General features: G+C 45.0%; 4 protein-coding genes across 7 annotated transcripts; 2 read left to right on the forward strand and 2 right to left on the reverse strand.

Annotated features, from left to right (window-relative positions):
- Positions 1 to 126: 126 nt before the first annotated feature.
- ndufa3 (NADH:ubiquinone oxidoreductase subunit A3) lies at positions 127 to 1,101 on the reverse strand. Its single transcript, XM_049731113.2, has 4 exons — positions 1,022 to 1,101; positions 680 to 754; positions 526 to 603; positions 127 to 297 (listed from the first exon to the last, which is right to left on the reverse strand). Exons 1-4 carry the CDS (start codon positions 1,026 to 1,028, stop codon positions 206 to 208), a joined length of 252 nt encoding a protein of 83 aa, XP_049587070.1. The 5' UTR covers positions 1,029 to 1,101; the 3' UTR covers positions 127 to 205.
- Positions 1,071 to 3,399, forward strand: tfpt (TCF3 (E2A) fusion partner). Its single transcript, XM_049731111.1, has 8 exons — positions 1,071 to 1,172; positions 1,262 to 1,303; positions 1,971 to 2,100; positions 2,258 to 2,380; positions 2,457 to 2,527; positions 2,605 to 2,674; positions 2,772 to 2,924; positions 3,051 to 3,399. The coding sequence occupies exons 3-8, from the start codon at positions 2,002 to 2,004 to the stop codon at positions 3,123 to 3,125; spliced, it is 591 nt and encodes a 196-aa protein (XP_049587068.1). The 5' UTR covers positions 1,071 to 1,172; positions 1,262 to 1,303; positions 1,971 to 2,001; the 3' UTR covers positions 3,126 to 3,399.
- A 506-nt stretch (positions 3,400 to 3,905) lies between these two features.
- cnot3a (CCR4-NOT transcription complex, subunit 3a) lies at positions 3,906 to 12,523 on the forward strand. Of its 4 annotated transcripts, none has more exons than XM_049731101.1 (18): positions 3,906 to 4,073; positions 4,681 to 4,736; positions 4,893 to 4,960; positions 5,044 to 5,118; positions 6,424 to 6,513; positions 6,591 to 6,719; positions 6,817 to 6,912; positions 6,989 to 7,208; positions 7,292 to 7,425; positions 8,319 to 8,375; positions 8,911 to 9,835; positions 9,939 to 10,044; positions 10,122 to 10,263; positions 10,476 to 10,575; positions 10,746 to 10,941; positions 11,024 to 11,156; positions 11,311 to 11,436; positions 11,586 to 12,523. In XM_049731101.1, exons 2-18 carry the CDS (start codon positions 4,712 to 4,714, stop codon positions 11,682 to 11,684), a joined length of 2,721 nt encoding a protein of 906 aa, XP_049587058.1. In that variant the 5' UTR covers positions 3,906 to 4,073; positions 4,681 to 4,711; the 3' UTR covers positions 11,685 to 12,523. The 4 variants fall into 4 exon arrangements, with proteins under 4 accessions (XP_049587058.1, XP_049587059.1, XP_049587060.1 ...); XM_049731102.2 differs by having other exon boundaries at positions 7,298 to 7,425; XM_049731103.1 differs by lacking the exon at positions 8,319 to 8,375.
- A 756-nt stretch (positions 12,524 to 13,279) lies between these two features.
- On the reverse strand, positions 13,280 to 16,747 carry prpf31 (PRP31 pre-mRNA processing factor 31 homolog (yeast)). Its single transcript, XM_049731107.2, has 14 exons — positions 16,588 to 16,747; positions 15,891 to 16,106; positions 15,752 to 15,812; positions 15,427 to 15,510; positions 15,266 to 15,363; positions 15,016 to 15,122; positions 14,764 to 14,933; positions 14,526 to 14,683; positions 14,284 to 14,373; positions 14,083 to 14,210; positions 13,922 to 13,994; positions 13,715 to 13,843; positions 13,535 to 13,633; positions 13,280 to 13,457 (listed from the first exon to the last, which is right to left on the reverse strand). Exons 2-14 carry the CDS (start codon positions 16,104 to 16,106, stop codon positions 13,344 to 13,346), a joined length of 1,527 nt encoding a protein of 508 aa, XP_049587064.1. The 5' UTR covers positions 16,588 to 16,747; the 3' UTR covers positions 13,280 to 13,343.
- Between the last annotated feature and the right edge of the window lie 2,663 nt (positions 16,748 to 19,410).

A 19,410-nucleotide genomic window follows, 5' to 3' on the forward strand; every position in this document is an offset into this window, starting at 1 on the left:
GATCAGGCTGATTGATGTTGAAACTCCCATGAACTCTCAAGGGAAACAAAGAAATCTAAATCTAATCCCAATGTTTAATAATCCTGTTTTTACGACAGTAAAATCAAGGTCAATGAGGCAGATACGTTGCATCAAATAGACAATTTTTATCGTGGGATATTGACAAATACAGAGAGGGAGAGCAAAGAGAGGAAGAATGTTAAAGTCAAAGGTTTTTGAGCCATTGCAGCCTCTCTCCCCTTTGCTCACACGGATGCACAGGAACATCTGGCAGGTTTCCGTCATCTCGCACAGGAACTGCAATAGGGAACATTTGAGATATTAGGCACAGCAAAAAAACAGGTATTACTGCATAAAGGTTTTTAAAATGTGTGGGAGGAGTAAAAATGTTTTTTCCATTTGGTCAGGTGTGGAATGTATCCACAGAAGTAAACTTGTGTACCATTGTCATATGAACAACTGTAATGATAGCCATTAGTAAATAAATCAAAGCAGGTTGTCACAGACGATAGTGAGAGAATTTACCTGGGTAGTTGTATGGCACTGCCGCATTGATCATTCCTGAGTACTTTGTGAGTGGACTTATTACTGGGAGCACAAGACCTGACAAAAGACGTAATAATTAGTATTTAGTTTAACAAATATACCCTACGGCAATACTGTTTCGTTGTTAACTCACCCATTAGTCCAATGGTGCATGAGACGAAGATGACAGGCTCCTTATTCCACGCATTCTTTAAAAAAGCTGCAACCCCTACACAGAGACACAGACGTTGATTAGTATTTTCTTAATAAGTATATTTTACTGCAGGTTCTTTGCCGAAAAGCCACTGAAAAGCTAACGTTAGCCAACGTTAGCAATAAACTCAAGGTCATACTTAATCATTCTAAGTCTACACTGCAATTAGCGTTTCTGATGGCTTTCAAAAGAAGCTATTTACACAATGCATGAATGAATTTAGAAATATTAATGTTTAATTCAACCGATTGCCATTTCGAAAAAGACAAAATACACACGTACCCGCCATCTTGGTTTATGACGTAGAAACAAACTGATGGCTCATGGGAAATGTAGTTGTAACATTATTGTGACGTATACCTCACGCGACTGCTGCACGTAAACAGTCGATGAGAAGTCAGAAGCCACTGTTAATTCTCATTTCGTCTCTGTTGTGAGTTAATAAAGCATTCAATAGCCATTTTCATAAATAACTAGGTGCTTTTAATGTGCTATTTGAAATGTTTGTTTCTCAACTTTGAGGAGAGCGTCGTGAATTTGACTGGACATCGACTGCTAAATTCGGTGAGTTACACACCGCTGATGATTGTAGTATTGTACTGGACATACTTTTCTTACAATTAAGTTATTTATTATTCACTGTTATCTAAACACCTCAACGATAATAAATCGCTGCGGCATTCAGCAGCAGCTATTCAAATTTTGCCATCTCGTACACAAATAATGAACACGTCAGAAAACGCCAACAGAAACACTGGCAGAATTATTTTATTGGACAGCATCATTGTTAGAGATTTGCTCACTCCAACTTATTTTGCAAGAACCACACGGGAGACAAGCAAGTTCTTTTAGACACCTGCAGGTGGAGAGTTCACACGTTGAAGGAGTGAAGTCTGAAACTCTCCCAACTGCAAGGACATATTTATTAAGAGAAAGAGTGGGGGCAAGAGTAGACTGAATAGGAAGCCCTTGTGCTCTAGTCAAAACATATCAGGGGGTGTTTTACGACCTTGTGTAGAATGGGACAAGTTATCTTATTCACTACCGGTTGCATTCCAACATAATCATACGATAAGGATACTCTGTAAAACCCTAACAATCATATTGTACTTCATCAACAGAGCTGTGCTGCATGATTCATGACGATTCTTACACTGCAACAAATATTTAGGTTGTTTTTCCCCATGGAGGGTTATTAATAAATTAGAGTTGTTTTTCTTTGCTGTTTAAGGTGGCCCATCTCCCAACTCCCATCCCAGGTAATGGAGGACTTCTCTGGTTTGGCACTCCCTCCTCTATTTGGGGGTCACATCCTGGAAGCAGAACTGGAGCCAGGTGGTGTGGAGCTTGGACCTGGGGAGGTAATGTACATGTCATTTGTTGCGAAGATTTCTGTCCAATTAAAGACAAACAATTTAAGAGTACTCACAGTCATATATTCATTATCCTCTGCAAAGAGTACTGATGATGAGCCCTCTTAATCAACAGTATAAATATAGTATATTGCTTCACCTGCAGGTGGAATTGGGACCAGGGGGCAGTGAACTGTTGGAGAGCGCTGCCCCAGAGGACGAAGAGAGAAGAATCCTTGATAAGAGGAAATATCTGGCGCTGAACAGACGGTGCAAAGAGATTGAACAGGTCTCGTCTGTGTTCATCTCCAGGCAAATTTGTTTCGAGCATTTGGATAATCAGAAGTGCCATCCGTTTCACGCAGGTGAATCACAAAATTCTCAGTCGCCTTCACCAAGTCCAAAGACTGACACGACGTTTGAAGAAGGAAAGGCGGTAGGAAATGGTTTGATTTGCATCGAATTTCATTAGGGCCCCTCTTTTACCTTTTTTTTACTTTGGCTCCATTACAGGTTCCTCATGAAGACCCTTGACGCTCATGGTGATGACTACAGAAATGCTCAGCTCACCATGCTGCTGGAGGTCACCTGTTACATAATGATAATTTTCACCATGCTTTGTTTAAAAAAAATCACCTAAATCTTGATTTATAATATTGCACTTGAAAAATGTGTCCCAGGATGAGCCTGGAGCACTTTCGGATGTCGCTGCTGTGGATGATCGTATAAACGGCGTCTCGGGATCTGCCTCATCTCCCGCTTTTCACCATCCTTCCGGGCCCAAAAAGAGAAGACACGTGACGCCCAAGCAAGAGAAGGACAAAGATTTACAAGTAGGCTTTTGGCTCATCCAAATTTCGTTAAAAGTGTTCTGCCACTATATTGTGGTTGGTGTGGTTCACTGTGTATATTGATTGAATAGTAGCTTTGATAATCGGTTCAATTGCCTTTCTCCCCAGAATGAAGCCGACATGTCGGTGTTGTCGGACGCGCAGTTTGGTGACATGCCAAGCCCAACCTCACTATCACATTGACAGAAATAAATGCATGTACATTAAGAGGCACACCATGTGACAACTAAAGTTAGGATCAGGTACTGTCATATTTGGATGTTTTGTAGAATGACATCCCATTCTAACAATTAGTTTTTTTTCTCTCAACACTTTTTGCATTACATTTTTGGACATTGTTATTTGCAGATTTGATTTGTTGATCTGTTGTCAATATTTTGTATCAAATATTTAAAAATTCAATCTTTTACGGGTTTTGAAATGTCGATTACAAACATTAAAAGCAGAATGCTGTCGATCAGGAGTCACTCACCTTTTTAAAACTGAGAGCTACTTCCTGGGTACTGATCAATGTAAAAGGCTGCCAGTTTGATGCACACTTCTGAAATCTGCGTACATTACCTTATGTTATTAATAACATTAATGTATGCAATGACACTGATCATGTTAATGATTTCTAATTTAACAAGAACGAAACAAATATCAATATACAACACTTTTATCCCTAATGGAGAATCTCACTCCACTTTGTTAAGCAGGAATGGCAGCGGTTTACCAGTGTGGCCTAGTTGTTACATTACAACAATAAAATGATGGGAACAAAATTTATGGGATAAACATTACAATTGAGTTTGTGTTAGGCATAAAAAAACACAATTAAAAGACAATTCTGTGCTGTTTGTGGATATGCGGTCATAATTCATCACTTATCCGAACCAATGGCTGGCCGTCGTCCCAGCGGAAGTCTATTCTAGACAGACACAACTTTCGCCCAATCACAGCTCGTAGATTGGATTTAGGGCGGGCTCTGAATGCAGAGGTGGGATCTTTTAGCAACCGTCCATCTTCACTTCAGCTATATTCCAGAGAACGAGCTTGTCGAAAAGAAAACACAATTTGGAAGTAAAGAAGACTTTCTGGAATAAGTTTTGGCTGTTATTGAAAAAAGACAAACGAAAGCCCATATCATAGGTAAATGTCGTTGTAAAAAAGTGTGACTCTTGATAGTCGGCTCGACCCAGTTTCCCTTTTTCCTAAATATGGCTAGCCGAGCCGCTAGCTAGCATTTTTATGCCTTAGCTAGCCAGAAAGACAAATTAGCTAGCAGGTTTACGACGTGAACGTTTTCTGAAATATTGTGCATTTCACCACGCAGAGCCACTATGCCTAAGCTATGCATATATTATTGCATAAATGCGACGTCCTTCCACCGATATGCATCGTGCTACTTGTTTAAAAGCGAGCCCGTTTGTACTCGAGCGAGGTGGCCGAGCTTAGCAGCTGGCTAAGCATTAGCGTTAGCTGACTAGCTGCCAACCAGATCTGTCATAATATTGCTACAAGCTATTTTGTTTATATGCATATCGACGAAACCGCCGTGTAGATGTTGTGCGGGAGTGTGCATTTGAATGCGTGCAGTTAATAAGAGCGGAGCGCTCATTTACATCAGTTCGAGTGTGGCGGGGCAACCGTGCAAGATGGTTTGAGCAATTGTGCTCTGTTTGATGCTCTGAGTGTTAGATGTGTTACATTTTCCTCCTCCACTCACACTTCGCTCATACAGCTAACTTTGTGACAGACGGAATGTGGACATCGTCGTAGTCAGAGCCATGGCTGACAAGAGAAAACTTCAAGGTAAAGACTTGTTTGTTTGTTTGTGTGGCATCCGTTCTGTTGTTGGTACGAACTGATGCACTTGTCTTCTCGACCTGCCTCAACCGTGTCACGGATCGGAATGAATGAGGCATCAAAGTCTGGTACATGTGTTTAATTATATGCCTCCACACACAGGTGAGATTGACAGATGCTTGAAAAAAGTAGCGGAAGGTGTAGAACAGTTTGAAGACATTTGGCAAAAGGTGAGAACATCTGTCTTTTGTCTTTCTTCTGACTGTTTTGGAAAAAGAAGAAATTGGGAATTTTACCTGCTTGTCTGTTTTAGCTTCACAATGCAGCTAATGCAAACCAGAAGGAAAAATACGAAGCTGACCTCAAGAAAGAGATTAAAAAATTACAGGTATGGCACGTTCTCTGATCTTTTTTTTTTTTTTTTGCCTACATTGTCTTAAATTGTTTACATCGCAGGGCTCGATACGTCCGAATAGACTTTTTTTTATGTTCTTGTGTTGTTGTTTTTTTGGTCTGTTGCCAAGTTAATGTCAAGTGGCACAATTTGGCTGTTTTAAACTGACATGATGCAAAAAAAATCCCCAAATTGCACTCCATAAGTGTCAACACTAGGAAGCAGCAACACAGATGTAAACACTTGAAATGAATGGAGATAAAGTCCTGTAGATTGAGATTGATCATGAAATAGATTAGAAAGCCTTTGTTGTCATTGTGTGGCGCAGATACAATATAATTGGTTTTATGAAAACTAACATGACCAATCTTAAAATAATTATAATGACAAGCATAACAGGTTTCAGCTAACTGTGCCATTAGTCAACAAAAGCCACTGATTGGCTACCCCCAAAAGAGATTTTTTTGGGGGTCAAAATAAATACAACTGGCACAGACGACTAGATGATAGAGCATGAATTGAAATTAACTTAATGTCACTAACTTGACCTAACTGGAATGGCGCTAGCCTTGCAAGGTTCATACCAGAGGCAGCGGGACCCCAAAATGGTGGCGAGATACAACGCAACCCATCTTTATTTATATAGCGCCTTCACAACAGCTGCAGCCGGGCCGACGCTTGCTCGCCTGATTGTTATGTCCAATAATATGCCGTGTATTAAAAGATGTACATTGTTGGAATGACAGTTCTAAGAAAATAGTTGAATCCTCTTACAATTTGATTAATATCATTCTGAGCAATTTCCTTAATTTTAGTGGTCTTAAATACAGGCATAGTCATGAATACAAATGTATCACAAAGCTACAAAATATACAATAATCCCTCAAATGTATCATATCGAGAACATACAAGGCCATGAGTGTTGCCCCTGCAAATAAATGCATAGCCTTGGGCAAGAAGGATTTCCTCAGACTCACTTGAGTAGTGCAATGCCAGTGACATTAATTAACCAGTAATGATTTCATTATTTATTTAGCTTATTTAACACTTGCCTTGCTTCCAGTGTATCAGTAGGGTTTATTTGCGTCGTTTGGACAGATATCGGCATCAGATTTTTGGGATGCCTGATTTTGAATGGAGACTTTCTGACAGCTTCCATCAAATTAGGATTCAACTATCATCACTCCCATCATGCATAATGCATTACGCGGCAACACACGTGAAAAAAAATGCCAATAGTGTCACTTGAAACACGCGCTGTAAGTCCAACCACCATCTTTGCTCTTGTCCCTTTTGCAGCGATTGAGAGATCAGATAAAAACATGGGTGGCCTCCAACGAGATCAAAGATAAACGGCAGCTAGTCGAGAACCGCAAGCTCATCGAGACGGTACGCAGACGTGTGCACGTATTCTCCGTGCGAATGTTGGGATAATGAAGGACTGACATTGTTGCTCTTGCTGTTAGCAAATGGAGCGGTTCAAAGTAGTGGAGCGGGAAACAAAAACCAAGGCCTACTCCAAAGAAGGTTTGGGGCTGGCTCAGAAGGTGGATCCGGCTCAGAGGGAGAAGGAGGAGACGGGGCAATGGCTCACGGTAGTGCAACTTGCTCACTTTATTTGACACAAGTTTTCACCCGGCCAAGGCTGTAATGTTCTTTTTTTTTTTTCCCCCTGCTCTCGTGCCCTCCCAGAACACGATAGACACTCTGAACATGCAGGTCGATCAGTTTGAGAGCGAGGTGGAGTCTCTTTCGGTTCAAACGCGAAAGAAGAAAGGTGACAAAGAGGTAAACCCGCTTCGATTTGTTCCCTCGAAACGAGGTGAAATCGCTTCTTTCAAGCCTTGGCCGCTTCCTACCTCAGAAGCAAGATCGCATCGACGAGCTCAAGCGCTTGATCGAGAGGCACCGCTTCCACATCCGCATGCTGGAGACCATCTTGCGGATGCTGGACAACGACTCAGTGCCGGTGGACGCCATTCAGAAGATCAAAGATGACGTGGAGTATTACATTGATTCTTCGCAAGACCCCGACTTTGAGGAAAACGAATTCCTCTACGATGACTTGGACCTGGAAGACATCCGTGAGTACAACGGGCCCGCAGTTTCAATTGTTTAGGACCACGCACACCCGCTCCCACTCACGCTACCGTGCGTTTTCTCGAAGCTGCAGCATTAGTGGCCACGTCGCCATCGGGGCAAGGCACTATGGAAGATGAGATGTACCTCCACTCCAGCAGCACTCCCACTTCAACCACCTCGTCGTCGCCCATCCCTCCGTCGCCAGCCACTTGTGCTGCGGTGAGTTGACTTCCTACCGTTTTAAAGATAACACGACTCGCAAAAGATTTAGGGATGTCGGGCTTTAGGGTGACATTTCAGGATGGGACTAAAATTTAAGATCACCTTAAAAGGTTTTGTCCATTTTAGGGTCATTCTGAAATTTCAGCCCAAAACTGAACATCCTGAACTTTTTTTTGTGAGTGGTATTTTGTAATGTATTTCCTCAAGTAGTGGCCTTGGCCCACTCCAATAGAAATACAATTAAAACAACACACGAGCCACATTTTTTTTTCCCCCTCAGGGGGAAAAAAACACATGGTTGACTTCTTTCTCTAGATTTACTTTTCACTGTTATGCCCTTGTGGGCCCGTGACATCATCAGCACAGGATGTGGCCGTCGTGCAGCTCAAGTGTTTGAAAGCAAAAGTCGCCGCAGTCGTGTGGAGCATTCCAACGAAAGTTGACAAGAAGAACGCCTTGCTGGAGATAGTGAGATTTCCGTCTGCTCCTTCCATATGGGATAAATTCTTACATGCTAAGAACAGCGTTTCTCTGCTTCCCAAAATGTAATTTTCCAAAACAAAGAGCTTTAATATCTTTCACACGTAATTCGCAGGTCCAACATGATGATATTTTCCTTGTAAATACTTAGTTGATATTTTGCCTTTTTAGGTCTTAAAAATTGAAGCGGCCTTGGTACTCTGTAGTTCAAATCCACTATATGAGGAAATGTTTTGTTTTTGAGTGCTGTACATTCTCCCTCGCGAGCTATGTCCCTACCCCGCCCCCACCCTCACCTGCGCTAACCCTCCCGCCAAGCCGCCCCGTTTGTGTTCTAATCCACCGGCTTGTGTGCTGACTCAACCTTTTCCCAAAAGTGGATTGTCACATGAAGGTATCTCCTCCTATAGGAGAACTCAGAGGACGATAAGAAAAGGGGCCGCTCAACAGACAGTGAAGTTAGTCAGGTGAGAGGCTCTCATCTGTGCTGTGTGGCTAGACGGACAGTTTAGTGCCACGCTCTTCACCCTTGGTCCTGAAGTCACGCTGGCTCAAGGCTTCCTGTTTGTTCCCAAAAAAAAAAAACCCTGCACTTTTTGTTTCTGTGGGACCACGGCTGGGGACTTCTGGTTTGGTTGTGTCACCTTCTGCTTATGTTGGGCCTCTTTAGTTCACACTGCACTTTTCCTTCGTGTGCACTTGAGTCATGTCCACACGTACCTGGATATTTTTTTTTTAAAGTTTTTTTGTTGTTGTAGATCCGAGGCTAAAAAGCTGTGACCACATATTACAGGTTTTTAAAGTGCAAAAGAAAATACATGTCTAAAATGACCGTAGCAAAAAGCCAGTGAAGAATGGAGAATTAATTTCCTCTTCAAAACGATTGAAGCTCAGACACGAAAATATCCTTGTACGTGTAGAGATGCCCTTGGTACAGCTCCGATTTGTAACCACGGCAACGCCTCTCTGACATGTTCTCTGTGGTGCTTTTTTGGCTTCCAGTCACCTGTTAAGAATGGCACGCCCTCCCTACTCTCCTCCTTCTCCTCCTCCACCACGTCCGGCTCCTCTTCGTCCTCCTCCCTGGTGTCAATGGCCAGCGTAGTGGGAGGCATCCCAGTGGTTCCGACCAGCAGCGGCTTGATAGGAAGCTTCAGCAGCGCCGTGCAACAGCAGCATCAGCATCTGCCGGTGCAGCAACAGCCGCAGCAAGCTCAGCCGCAGAACCCATCTCAACAGCAGCAGCCCCCACTGTCCAAACCCTCAGCCCCCTCAAACAGCACCCCCAATCCGCCCAGCAACTTGCTGCTCCCGGCGTCCTCTGCCCCCTCCGTGCCCACGCCGAGCACGGCCATTTCATCTGCCGCCAGTTCCTTGTCTCAGCCCTCGTCCGGGTCCGCTTCCGTGTCCAGTTTGGGACTCGGCATGGGATTGGGTTTAGGCAAAGGGGGCATCACGGGGACCAGCGGCGCCAACCAAATGTCGGCTTTAGGCTTGGGGGTCCACTCGGCGCCGCTCAGCACCATGGCGGGGCTCATCTCGGGGTCGACGCCCACCCCCTACGCGCAGGCGGCGGCATCAGGGGGCTTGGGCTTGAGCGGCGGTAGCACGCCGGCCAGCATTTCAGTGGAGAGCAGCACTTCCATCATCACCACCTCGGGCTCCAGCGGCGTCACCACCAACGGAGCAGCCACGGCGCTCGGCCTGCTGGGCTCCGGCCACGGCTCGCTGAGCGGCAGCATTCTGGGCCTGGTGTCGGGCCAGAACGCCTCCTCAGCCACCTCTCAGGTGCCTCCCAGTTCCGTCAGCGCTTCCCCAGGGGTGGTTGGTATGATGGGGAGCAACAGCGGCAGCGTCGGGATTGTCGGGGGCGTGAGCGCCGCCCCGGCCCGACCGCCCAGCGGACTCAAGCAGAATGGAAGCACAAGTAAGTGCCCTCGGCCGCAATGTGCTGTAGTTCATCATCATCTTCTATCTCAACTTTTATACCACCTTGAATTAAACGACTTGCTGTGATGTCCCGGCTTCAGGTTACAGTGCCGTCGTGGCCGAAAGCTCCACGGAATCAGCTCTCAGCACGCCGAGCCAGTCTCAAAGCAGCCAGCCGTCATCCCTCAGTTCCTCCGCCAGTCAGCCGTACGTCCGCATTTTTGTCTCCCTTCTTGGTTGTGCTCAAGACTGGAGGTGAACATTCAGCCTGTCTTTTTGCACAGGTTGGACAATGGGCCCAGTTTAATCAGCTCCATCACGCTCCCGCCCAGCTCGCCGTCGCCCTCCTTTTCGGACAGCACGCCCGGTGGAGGGAGCCTCCTAAACGGGCCCCACTCCTACACGCAGGCCTCCGAGGGCCTCAAGGTGAGCCGCTAATTTATTTGCCACCATCTTACATGTGAAGTGGTCACATTACAGCCTGATTTGTGTTTGTTTTATCTTTAAATCTCAAACAAATCTATTCCTCTAACCAAATTGTACTTAACCTATGGACGGTACTGGCTTAAGCTCTTTGGCCTCTAAACTGACGATGGTATCTCTCTGCTCTTCCTCTCCTGTCCTTGTTGCCTCATCAGGCTCCCGAGCCTCTTATCTCCCTGAAGGCCATGGCGGAACGGGCGGCCCTGGGATCAGGCCTTGACGGAGAAATCCCCAACCTGCACCTAACAGAGCGAGGTCAGAACGCCCACGTATCGTTTTCGCCTCGTGCTGAAAATGTCTTCTGTGGATGAGCTTTACTTTATATGACAGAATCTGCCCCCACAAATTTGTAGGCATTTAGTAGAAGTAGTGTAGTTCCTCCGCCTCTGTGTTAGTTATTTAGTCAGTTCTTCTGGGTGCCACAGACATCTTCTCATCGTCCACGGCGCCCGGCACCCCGGCCGCCCCGCAGCCATCCGTATCCGAGGTCAGCATCCCGCCGTCGCTCGGGGTCTGTCCGCTGGGGCCCACCCCCCTCCCCAAAGACCAGCTGTACCAGCAGGCCATGCAGGAGTCGGCGTGGACGCACATGCCGCACCCCTCAGACTCGGAGAGGATCAGGTATGAGGGCGGCCCTATCTCAAGCGGGCGTTCTCTGTGTTCATGTGTATCTGCCGTATCTGATTCCATCCTGTCTTTGTAGGCAATACCTAATGAGGAACCCGTGCCCCACCTTGCCCTTCCATTATCAGATGCCTCCGCACCACTCAGACTCCATCGAGTTCTACCAGCGACTGTCTACAGAAACACTGTTTTTCATCTTCTACTACCTGGAGGTCAGCATGTGTCTCGTTTGATCAGTCCTCAGTAGGACTGGCTCATCAATCACTTTCAATTTTTAGTGGCTTCCGTAGGTCAAATCGCATTACTGCTTACAACTGATATTACTGTATGGCCTCATTCACTCAGTGTTTAATCCTGACTATTTAGGGCACCAAGGCTCAGTATCTGTCAGCCAAGGCGCTGAAAAAGCAATCATGGAGGTTTCACACCAAGTACATGATGTGGTTCCAGAGGCACGAGGAGCCCAAGACTATCACTGATGAGTTCGAACAGGTTGGACTCGCTCGATTTGTTACACTGATGCTCAGTATAGTAATCTGACTACAGTAACTTTTCAAAGCCACAATTTGGTATCGATAAATTGGTTGCGCCGGCTCGTGTTTTCTGTCAGTTTACCAATGTTGTCTTTTGGTGTCCCGCAGGGCACTTACATTTACTTTGACTATGAGAAATGGGGCCAGCGAAAGAAGGAGGGCTTCACATTTGAGTACAGGTACCTGGAAGACCGAGACCTGCAGTGACCGCCCCCTCCCGGAGGACACCGAGAGCCACAAATGAACTGCTGTCGACATTCCGAGGCTGAACTCCAAACTGTGGATAGAGATTGTGATGTGTAGTAGAAAACGCTCTCCCCTCGAAAAACCAACAAAAGTAAACACACAAAAAAAAAAAATCTAAGCGAAGAGCGGCGTATGTATAGGCTGCGTCTCACGCCGAGTCCCCCTCGCTTAAGTAGCGCCTGGCCCTTGACCAAACGGGGGGGAAAAAAAAGCGCCCTATGGGCTCCTCTTCCTCATCCCCTTCGATCAAACTTCCTCGCGCTGCCTGAGCCGAGAGGGTTGCCGCGCGAGGCGTGCGTTTGTGCCCGTCTGTGTGCGCACTCACTATGTGGCATTAGGAAAGCCCGACCCTCCCTCTAATGCATGTTTCTTACCGTTTGTTTTTTCGTTCCTTCAAAAAAAAAAAAAAAAAAAAAAACATTCTGTGTACATGATCCCGGACGCCTTTTTGACAAAAACATTTTCTTGATGAAATCAACTGCCCATCTTATATTTACTGTAACTTTCTGGTCTAGAACAGGGAGGTACAGTGGACGTTTTAGTCACGGTGCGTAGGATTGGCTTCGTTTTAAAACCCTGTCACGGTCACTTTTCGACATAGTGAGCGGTTATCAATAGTTTTATTGATATTGTCGTGGTCCATTTAAACAACGAGAAGACAAAAGGCGGACGGAGAGCGGCCACAGGGCCTCTCCCTGTGACAGGGATAGTGTCCTAATCGGACTTGGATTAAATTGCTATGCAATTGAACTGGTCTCTGACTCCCTCTCTTTACCAATAAAGTTTGTTTTTAAGTTAAATCATTTGCATTATTATTATTATGGACTTTGTGTTTGTCAGACAACGTTCAGTACATCTTTACACGAGGATTTGGGATGTTGATTCTTGGCGAGTGAATGTCCACAAGTCCTCGCCTCCATTTAAAAATGTTGAATTATAAAGCAAGGGTGGGAAACTGAGTCACTGTTTGTATCTGATCTTTTAACGCTGAATTCAATCCCCATCTGGCAACACGTCAAAATTGATGGCAATTAAAAAAAATTCTATAGGGGCCATATCGGTTGCCCACCCCAGCTCTATAAAAATTCATTTTATCATAGATTGAGCCATAATCCCGGTTTTCACTCGTTCAAGTGAATGTGCACTGAAACTGTTTACATGCATCCTGTGTTGAAAAAGTTATCCTAAAAAAATTCCATCTGCTGCCGTTGTTCCGGCCCTCCCTACAGCCAAGCGGGCGGTCACACCGGGCTGCGTCAAGTATTTTATTTCCCCTTTCAAGCACTCATGTTGATCATGATGATTATCATTTCAGATGTGTACTACTACAGTGACAATATTTGTTGTGTGTCAAAGCAGCTGATTGCTAAGGGGGAGGTGTTGACTGTGAAAAAGGAAAATCATGGAAAATATTTTTTTTTTTCGGGAAGGCAAGTGTATCTATTGTCTTGTCACAGCTCTGCATGGGAGATGTTACAGGGTTCTACAGCAGGATTGTACACATTTCAATAAATACTTTTGACAAATTACATGATAGCTGTGTCGAGTCAAATAAATCTAGTTAAATGTTTTATTGAAATAAAAAAAAAAAAGTCAACACAACACCCAAAAGTGAAGCTTTCAGTTCTTGGATTCCTTCTTGACTTTGACGAATTCGGCCATGTTGGAGAAATACTTCTGGTTGGCTTCAGCCACCTTTTTCTCTGCAGCTTGTGGGTTGACTATCTCCAGGCCCTGACAAGAAGACGAAATTGTGACGATCTGGGACGAAAGGTGGCGCTCAGGGTAAAGAAATCTTGTGATGTTTTCACCTGTAGAGGAGTGAAGGCCACGCTGGAGCTGGTCCCAGACGAGCGATCTCTCACCGTGGACTTGCCGCCGTACGTCATGCTCTGCTTCTGCAAAGTCCTCTGTTGCCAAAGCAAACGTTCAGAAAAGACGATTGCTTGATATGGTCTTCTTTTTTTTTTTTTAAGCTTTTGAAAACTCACCTGGAGGGATTTGGAGATTCTGGCCTTGGTGGCATCATTGACCTGCGCCTGCCTGACGCGACCGCTGCCGCTCTTGCCCAGCTGACCCAGACTGAAGCCCAGGTCCTCCTGGTAGGCGTCGTCCTCGATCTGCGAGCACATAAAAAGCAGGTGTTTCACAGTCTGGATAGTTGAGTCTGGTGGCCTAGTGTGCTAGCATTAGCGTACCTCAGCAAAGGTCATCCTGTTGGCATGTTTCCTGATCTCAGTCAGGCCCAGACGCTCCTTCATCTTTCGATACCTTCAAACACATGCAGAAGCTCCAAAAGGTCACGGTGGCCATCGGCAACATCATGCAGTTTCAAAAATGACATTTATGTATTGCCTACCGCCTCCCTCCTCTTTTCTTCCTTTGGCCGTCCAGAGGAGCGGGCAGCGGTTTGACCTGCTTGACGGGCGGCGGCTCCTGCCACTTGTCGAACTTCCTCTCGATTTCTTCTTTCAGGTCGTAACCGACCTGCGCAAACGTCGTAGAGTGCTGAGTGAGACCCGATAATAGACGTTGACTCGTCATGACCAGGCTTGCCCACCTTGCCGTCAGAGCTCTCGTGAAAACTGTCCACTCTTGCAGCCAACGTGCATTTGGCAGACACCAAACGGGCCGCCTTCCTCCTCAGGTCCTTAAAAAAAAAAAAAAAAAGGTCGCTGTGTTGCTTTGGCACCATTTAGTGGAATTTTAGCATCAAGGAACTATATGGAAGTGATTTGTGGAGCTTCGTTTCGTTTTGACTCGGGTTACAAAAAAAGAAGAAAAAGCGCACGGCTGACTTACGGGGGGTAGCGTCTGCACCACGTCGCAGTGGTAGATGAAGCCAGTGTGGGGCAGCAGGGAGGTGCTGCTGAAGCCTGACAGCGTCCGCCTCTGCGCTCCCAGCAGCATCAGGTTGCAGGCGGGCATCTTGGACAGGTTGGTCAGGCCCCCGGCGATACCTAGCCCGGCGGCGAGGATAATGAGCACAGTGGAGAGGACACAAGAAAACGTGGCTACGGGACAGGGCGGGGTGGATCACCCATGATCTTGGCGGCTGTAGACGCTCCGACGATGATGGAGAGATTGGGAGCGATGAATGACATCCTGGACTCCACATACTCGTAGATCCTGTGCTTGGACTGGTTGAGCTCCAGGGCCATGTCGCACGACTCCTCCAGCTGATTCAGCTCCACATCGTTCAGCAGAGACCTAAAAACACACCAGTGCAACAGTTAGCATTCTGCTACATGTTGATTTGAATTTGCTGAGTGACGCTAAGGTCGGGCCTCACCCCTGCGTGGTGGAGGCTGTGACACTCACGACCATGATGGTCGCATTGGTGAGGATCTGCTGTAAAGTCTCGTTGTTCTTGCATTTCTCCAGGTTGTTGCCCAGCTCCTGAGCACAAACGTTGAGTCAAACAGATTCGGCCGTAGCTTTGCCATTCACATTTTTTATTCGTGTGGAGTCAAATTATTTCTTAAACTCAATTTTTACAGCTCACACAACCCAAAAAAAAAAAAAAAGGAAAAATTTCTCACCTTGACCGTGCGGATGTAATCCAAAGAATCGGGCACCAGAGACTCCAGCTCAGGGAACCTCTTTGAGTATTTGTCACGTGTAAACTTGTGAATGATACCTGGAAGGGAAATGACAAGTTGATTTCACACCAAGAAATGAGGAACGGAGAAGTCACACTCACTGAGCTCGTTATCGATCTCTACTGTCAGGTTATTGGCCGCCACAATGAGTCTGTATTCTGGGTCAGCCTCCACGGGGCCTGATACTGTTGAGAGGGAAAGAAACAGCTATTTACTGTAGTTTACATTAGTTTGGGACCTTTTCCGCTGCATCTACATCAATTAGAGCTGCCAGGCATGATTGTGCACAACATAATATTACATGCAAGTTCAAGTTTGGACTGGCGTGTAATGTACACAGAATTATAAGAACTAATGAAAATTGTTCATGAAAAAAATCTGTAACATTGCAGTGGTTCACTACAAAATACTTGGATTTTAGCTCACCCTCTGAAATCTTGCGCTGCTTTCCGACATATACTGATATCTTCTCCATGATATCTGAAAACTTTTAACACAGCAGCTTCTTTAGGAAATGACCACAACAACAGGCATTGCAATGCAACCTCCCAATCATGAGATGTACCTGTTTGCTGTTACGGAGTTTAGCAATGGCTGCGACACTGTCCGCTTTACTGTAGTCCACTTCCATCTCTTCGGGGATGTCCTCCAGCCCGCCATCATTCCTCGCCTGCGAGGCTTCGCCGTCGCTGTCGCCTTCCTCTCCTTCTGCATACAGGCCATCCTCACCTTCGTCGCCTGCCTCCTCCAAGTCTGCCAGAAGCTCGTCTGCCAGAGACATCTGTATGAAGAGGCAAAAATGGTCACCATTTATATTTACAACCAAATACAAACAGTCTTTCCTGTGACTTTTCCAGGTCTTCTATTGCAAACAGTTGACGAGAATTTCAGCTTGGCCTAAACATCACAATTTAACATACTGTTTTGGTCATTATGCTTATACTGTGTGATACATTTACATGCTAAATGCACAGCATGGTACAATATAATATTGAATATTTAGTGTGGGACTAGCAGGTCAGTCAGACTCCCTAACATTTGTCAACTAAATGGTAGGGCATCAACCTCTTACGACCAGCAACAACAAGCTATAGACTCTTGGATTAATATACTCTGATAATAACAATGGATAGCATTAAAAATAACAAACTACGTGCAAAGAAGCAAGTATATAGCGTTTACGTTACGATAGCTTCCAGCAAACGTAGGTTAGACGTAGCCAGCTAACGATATTAAACCCTCTCAAAGGTAAATTGATTTACCTCGAACTTCCAGAAGACTAAAAATAGAACCACACAAGCGTGCTATACTATCCGAAAAAGTTTTCGTTTTCCTTTCTTTGTGGGAAAAAATGCTGGAGCAGACAACACTTGTCGCGTTGTTATGACGTCACCAAGCAGAACGGCTTTATGGGAGATTACGTCAAAGTTGGCAATCGTGATGTGCATTCCAGTTCTTTTAAGTGAATTGAAGCTTTAGAATGAGTTCACTCAAAAGAGTCGTTCAAATGAATCGTTCTAGGAAAAGTCCCACCCTCCTATACACACACTAATCCGTTTTTTTGTGAACAATTTGTTCAAAAGAACGATTTTGTTTGGTGAACGAGAGTGAACGAATCACTTCCTAAAGTGATTCGTTCTTTGTTCAGTTCATATGACTTCAACCAGTAGGTGTCAGTAATGGCCATTGAAGCTGGTGCCACCTCGCCGTAAAACAAAACGAAGAAGAAAATGACGTCACTTCCTGTTTACGAACGAGTCGTGAATTGCATTTCCCGTTCACCAACGAACGAATCTGTGAGTGAACGAATCAGTGAGTGAGTGATTCGCATTTCCAGTTCATCGCGAGAACGGATCAGTGAGGGAACGAATCCTGACTTTCCCTTTCGTGAACGAGTCAAAGGGTCAACTGCCTTCCTTCCCGTGCATCAACGGATCAGTCAGTGAACGTGTTGCGTCTCCCTCCTGGCGTGAACTATGTAAGCCAGAATGTCGATTTACGATTTGCCAAGCAAAGAAAGAACCACTCACCGAAACACCACTTCTTTTATGCGCGTTTTCTCCAAGCTAACGGCTAACTTTATTGCATGAAGGGATGCGCCGTTATGCAACAACGGGGAGATTGCTTCTCTTTGGGTAATCATGATTTTATAACACTTATAGTAGTTTTTAAACAACGTGTATGCATATATATGCCTAAATATTGTTATCCAATATATCTACTGCAATTTCATATTGGATTGTTGGTATGAAATGTACTTTTAATATTATTATTTTTAATAAACATTTATGTTAAAACTTGTCTGGTGTTTTATTCCTTGTTTTTATATTCGCCAATTAAAACATAAAAATCTGATATTCGGTTAACTGTTTTATATGACTACACGAGGTAAAAATAAATAAATAAATAAATAAATAAATAAAGGGTTATTTGCAGAATAGACTAACTATTTTAGTATATTACTACACCTGGGATTGAACCGATATCTCATCAAGCAGGAGCTCATTTCACTAACCAGTTGGCTATTTCGACCTGCCACGTTACGGTCGTCTGCACTGTTTTGTACTAGTGATGTGCATTCCAGTTCTCAAGTGAATTGAATCTTTAGAATCGGTTCACTCAAAATTTTTGTTCAAATGATAATGAACTGGCCTGTTATTAGGTACACTTAAAAATGGCGGTGTACCTAATGGAGTGTCCAAGTGACATCACAGATCAAACAGCCAATCAGAAAGTGGGGGTGAGGGCGGGTGTGGCACTTTTCACTTAAACCAGGGGTGTCGACCTCCAGTCCTCGAGGGGCCGCATTCCAATATGTTTTCCAAGTTACCCTCGTTAAACACACCTGCGTGAAAAGATTTTGGTCATTTTCACGTTCTGCAGGAGCTAAAACTTTTCATGCAGCTGCACTTAATGAGGGAATCACACGGACACTCCATTAGGTACACCGCCATTTTCAAGTGTACCTAATAACAGGCCACTTTATTAGGGAAATATCATGGTCAAAGGTCACAGGTGTCAAGTTCTAGTCCTCGGGGCCGCGTTCCAATATGTTTTCCAAGTTACCCTCGTTAAACACACCTGTGTGAAAAGATTTTGGTCATTTTCACGTTCTGCAGGAGCTAAAACTTTTCATGCAGCTGCACTTAACGAGGGAATCACACAGACACTCCATTAGGTACACCGCCATTTTCAAGTTTACCTAATAACAGGCCACTTTATTAGGGAAATATCATGGTCAAAGGTCACAGGTGTCAAGCTCTAGTCCTCGGGGCCGCGTTCCAATATGTTTTCCAAGTTACCCTCGTTAAACACACCTGTGTGAAAAGATTTTGGTCATTTTCACGTTCTGCAGGAGCTAAAACTTTTCATGCAGGTGCACTTAACGAGGGAATCACACGGACACTCCATTAGGTACACCGCCATTTTCAAGTGTACCTAATAACAGGCCACTTTATTAGGGAAATATCATGGTCAAAGGTCACAGGTGTCAAGTTCTAGTCCTCGGGGCCGCGTTCCAATATGTTTTCCAAGTTACCCTCGTTAAACACACCTGTGTGAAAAGATTTTGGTCATTTTCACGTTCTGCAGGAGCTAAAACTTTTCATGCAGGTGCACTTAACGAGGGAATCACACAGACACTCCATTAGGTACACCGCCATTTTCAAGTGTACCTAATAACAGGCCACTTTATTAGGGAAATATCATGGTCAAAGGTCACAGGTGTCAAGTTCTAGTCCTCGGGGCCGCGTTCCAATATGTTTTCCAAGTTACCCTCGTTAAACACACCTGTGTGAAAAGGTTTTGGTCATTTTCACGTTCTGCAGGAGCTAAAACTTTTCATGCAGCTGCACTTAACGAGGGAATCACACAGACACTCCATTAGGTACACCGCCATTTTCAAGTTTACCTAATAACAGGCCACTTTATTAGGGAAATATCATGGTCAAAGGTCACAGGTGTCAAGCTCTAGTCCTCGGGGCCGCGTTCCAATATGTTTTCCAAGTTACCCTCGTTAAACACACCTGTGTGAAAAGATTTTGGTCATTTTCACGTTCTGCAGGAGCTAAAACTTTTCATGCAGG

The sequence above is a fragment of the Syngnathus scovelli genome, chromosome 9 (assembly GCF_024217435.2).
Source record: "Syngnathus scovelli strain Florida chromosome 9, RoL_Ssco_1.2, whole genome shotgun sequence".
NCBI classification, from domain to species: domain Eukaryota; kingdom Metazoa; phylum Chordata; class Actinopteri; order Syngnathiformes; family Syngnathidae; genus Syngnathus; species Syngnathus scovelli.

Excerpts from the sequence above, each read along its gene's own strand:
- cnot3a (XM_049731101.1), top strand. The coding sequence starts at position 4,712 with ATGGCTGACAAGAGAAAACTTCAAG. Across the intron at positions 8,376-8,910 it reads CAGACAGTGAAGTTAGTCAG|TCACCTGTTAAGAATGGCAC; the intron begins GTGAGAGGCTCT and ends TTTGGCTTCCAG. Across the intron at positions 9,836-9,938 it reads CAAGCAGAATGGAAGCACAA|GTTACAGTGCCGTCGTGGCC; the intron begins GTAAGTGCCCTC and ends TCCCGGCTTCAG.
- prpf31 (XM_049731107.2), bottom strand. The coding sequence starts at position 16,106 with ATGTCTCTGGCAGACGAGCTTCTGGCAGACTTGGAGGAGGCAGGCGAC. Across the intron at positions 15,813-15,890 it reads AACTCCGTAACAGCAAACAG|TTTTCAGATATCATGGAGAA; the intron begins GTACATCTCATG and ends CTGTGTTAAAAG. Across the intron at positions 15,123-15,265 it reads ATTACATCCGCACGGTCAAG|GAGCTGGGCAACAACCTGGA; the intron begins GTGAGAAATTTT and ends GTTTGTGCTCAG.
- ndufa3 (XM_049731113.2), bottom strand. Across the intron at positions 604-679 it reads ATGCACCATTGGACTAATGG|GTCTTGTGCTCCCAGTAATA; the intron begins GTGAGTTAACAA and ends GTCTTTTGTCAG. Across the intron at positions 298-525 it reads AGTGCCATACAACTACCCAG|TTCCTGTGCGAGATGACGGA; the intron begins GTAAATTCTCTC and ends TCCCTATTGCAG.
- tfpt (XM_049731111.1), top strand. The coding sequence starts at position 2,002 with ATGGAGGACTTCTCTGGTTTGGCACTCCCTCCTCTATTTGGGGGTCAC. Across the intron at positions 2,528-2,604 it reads CGTTTGAAGAAGGAAAGGCG|GTTCCTCATGAAGACCCTTG; the intron begins GTAGGAAATGGT and ends GCTCCATTACAG. Across the intron at positions 2,675-2,771 it reads AGCTCACCATGCTGCTGGAG|GATGAGCCTGGAGCACTTTC; the intron begins GTCACCTGTTAC and ends AATGTGTCCCAG.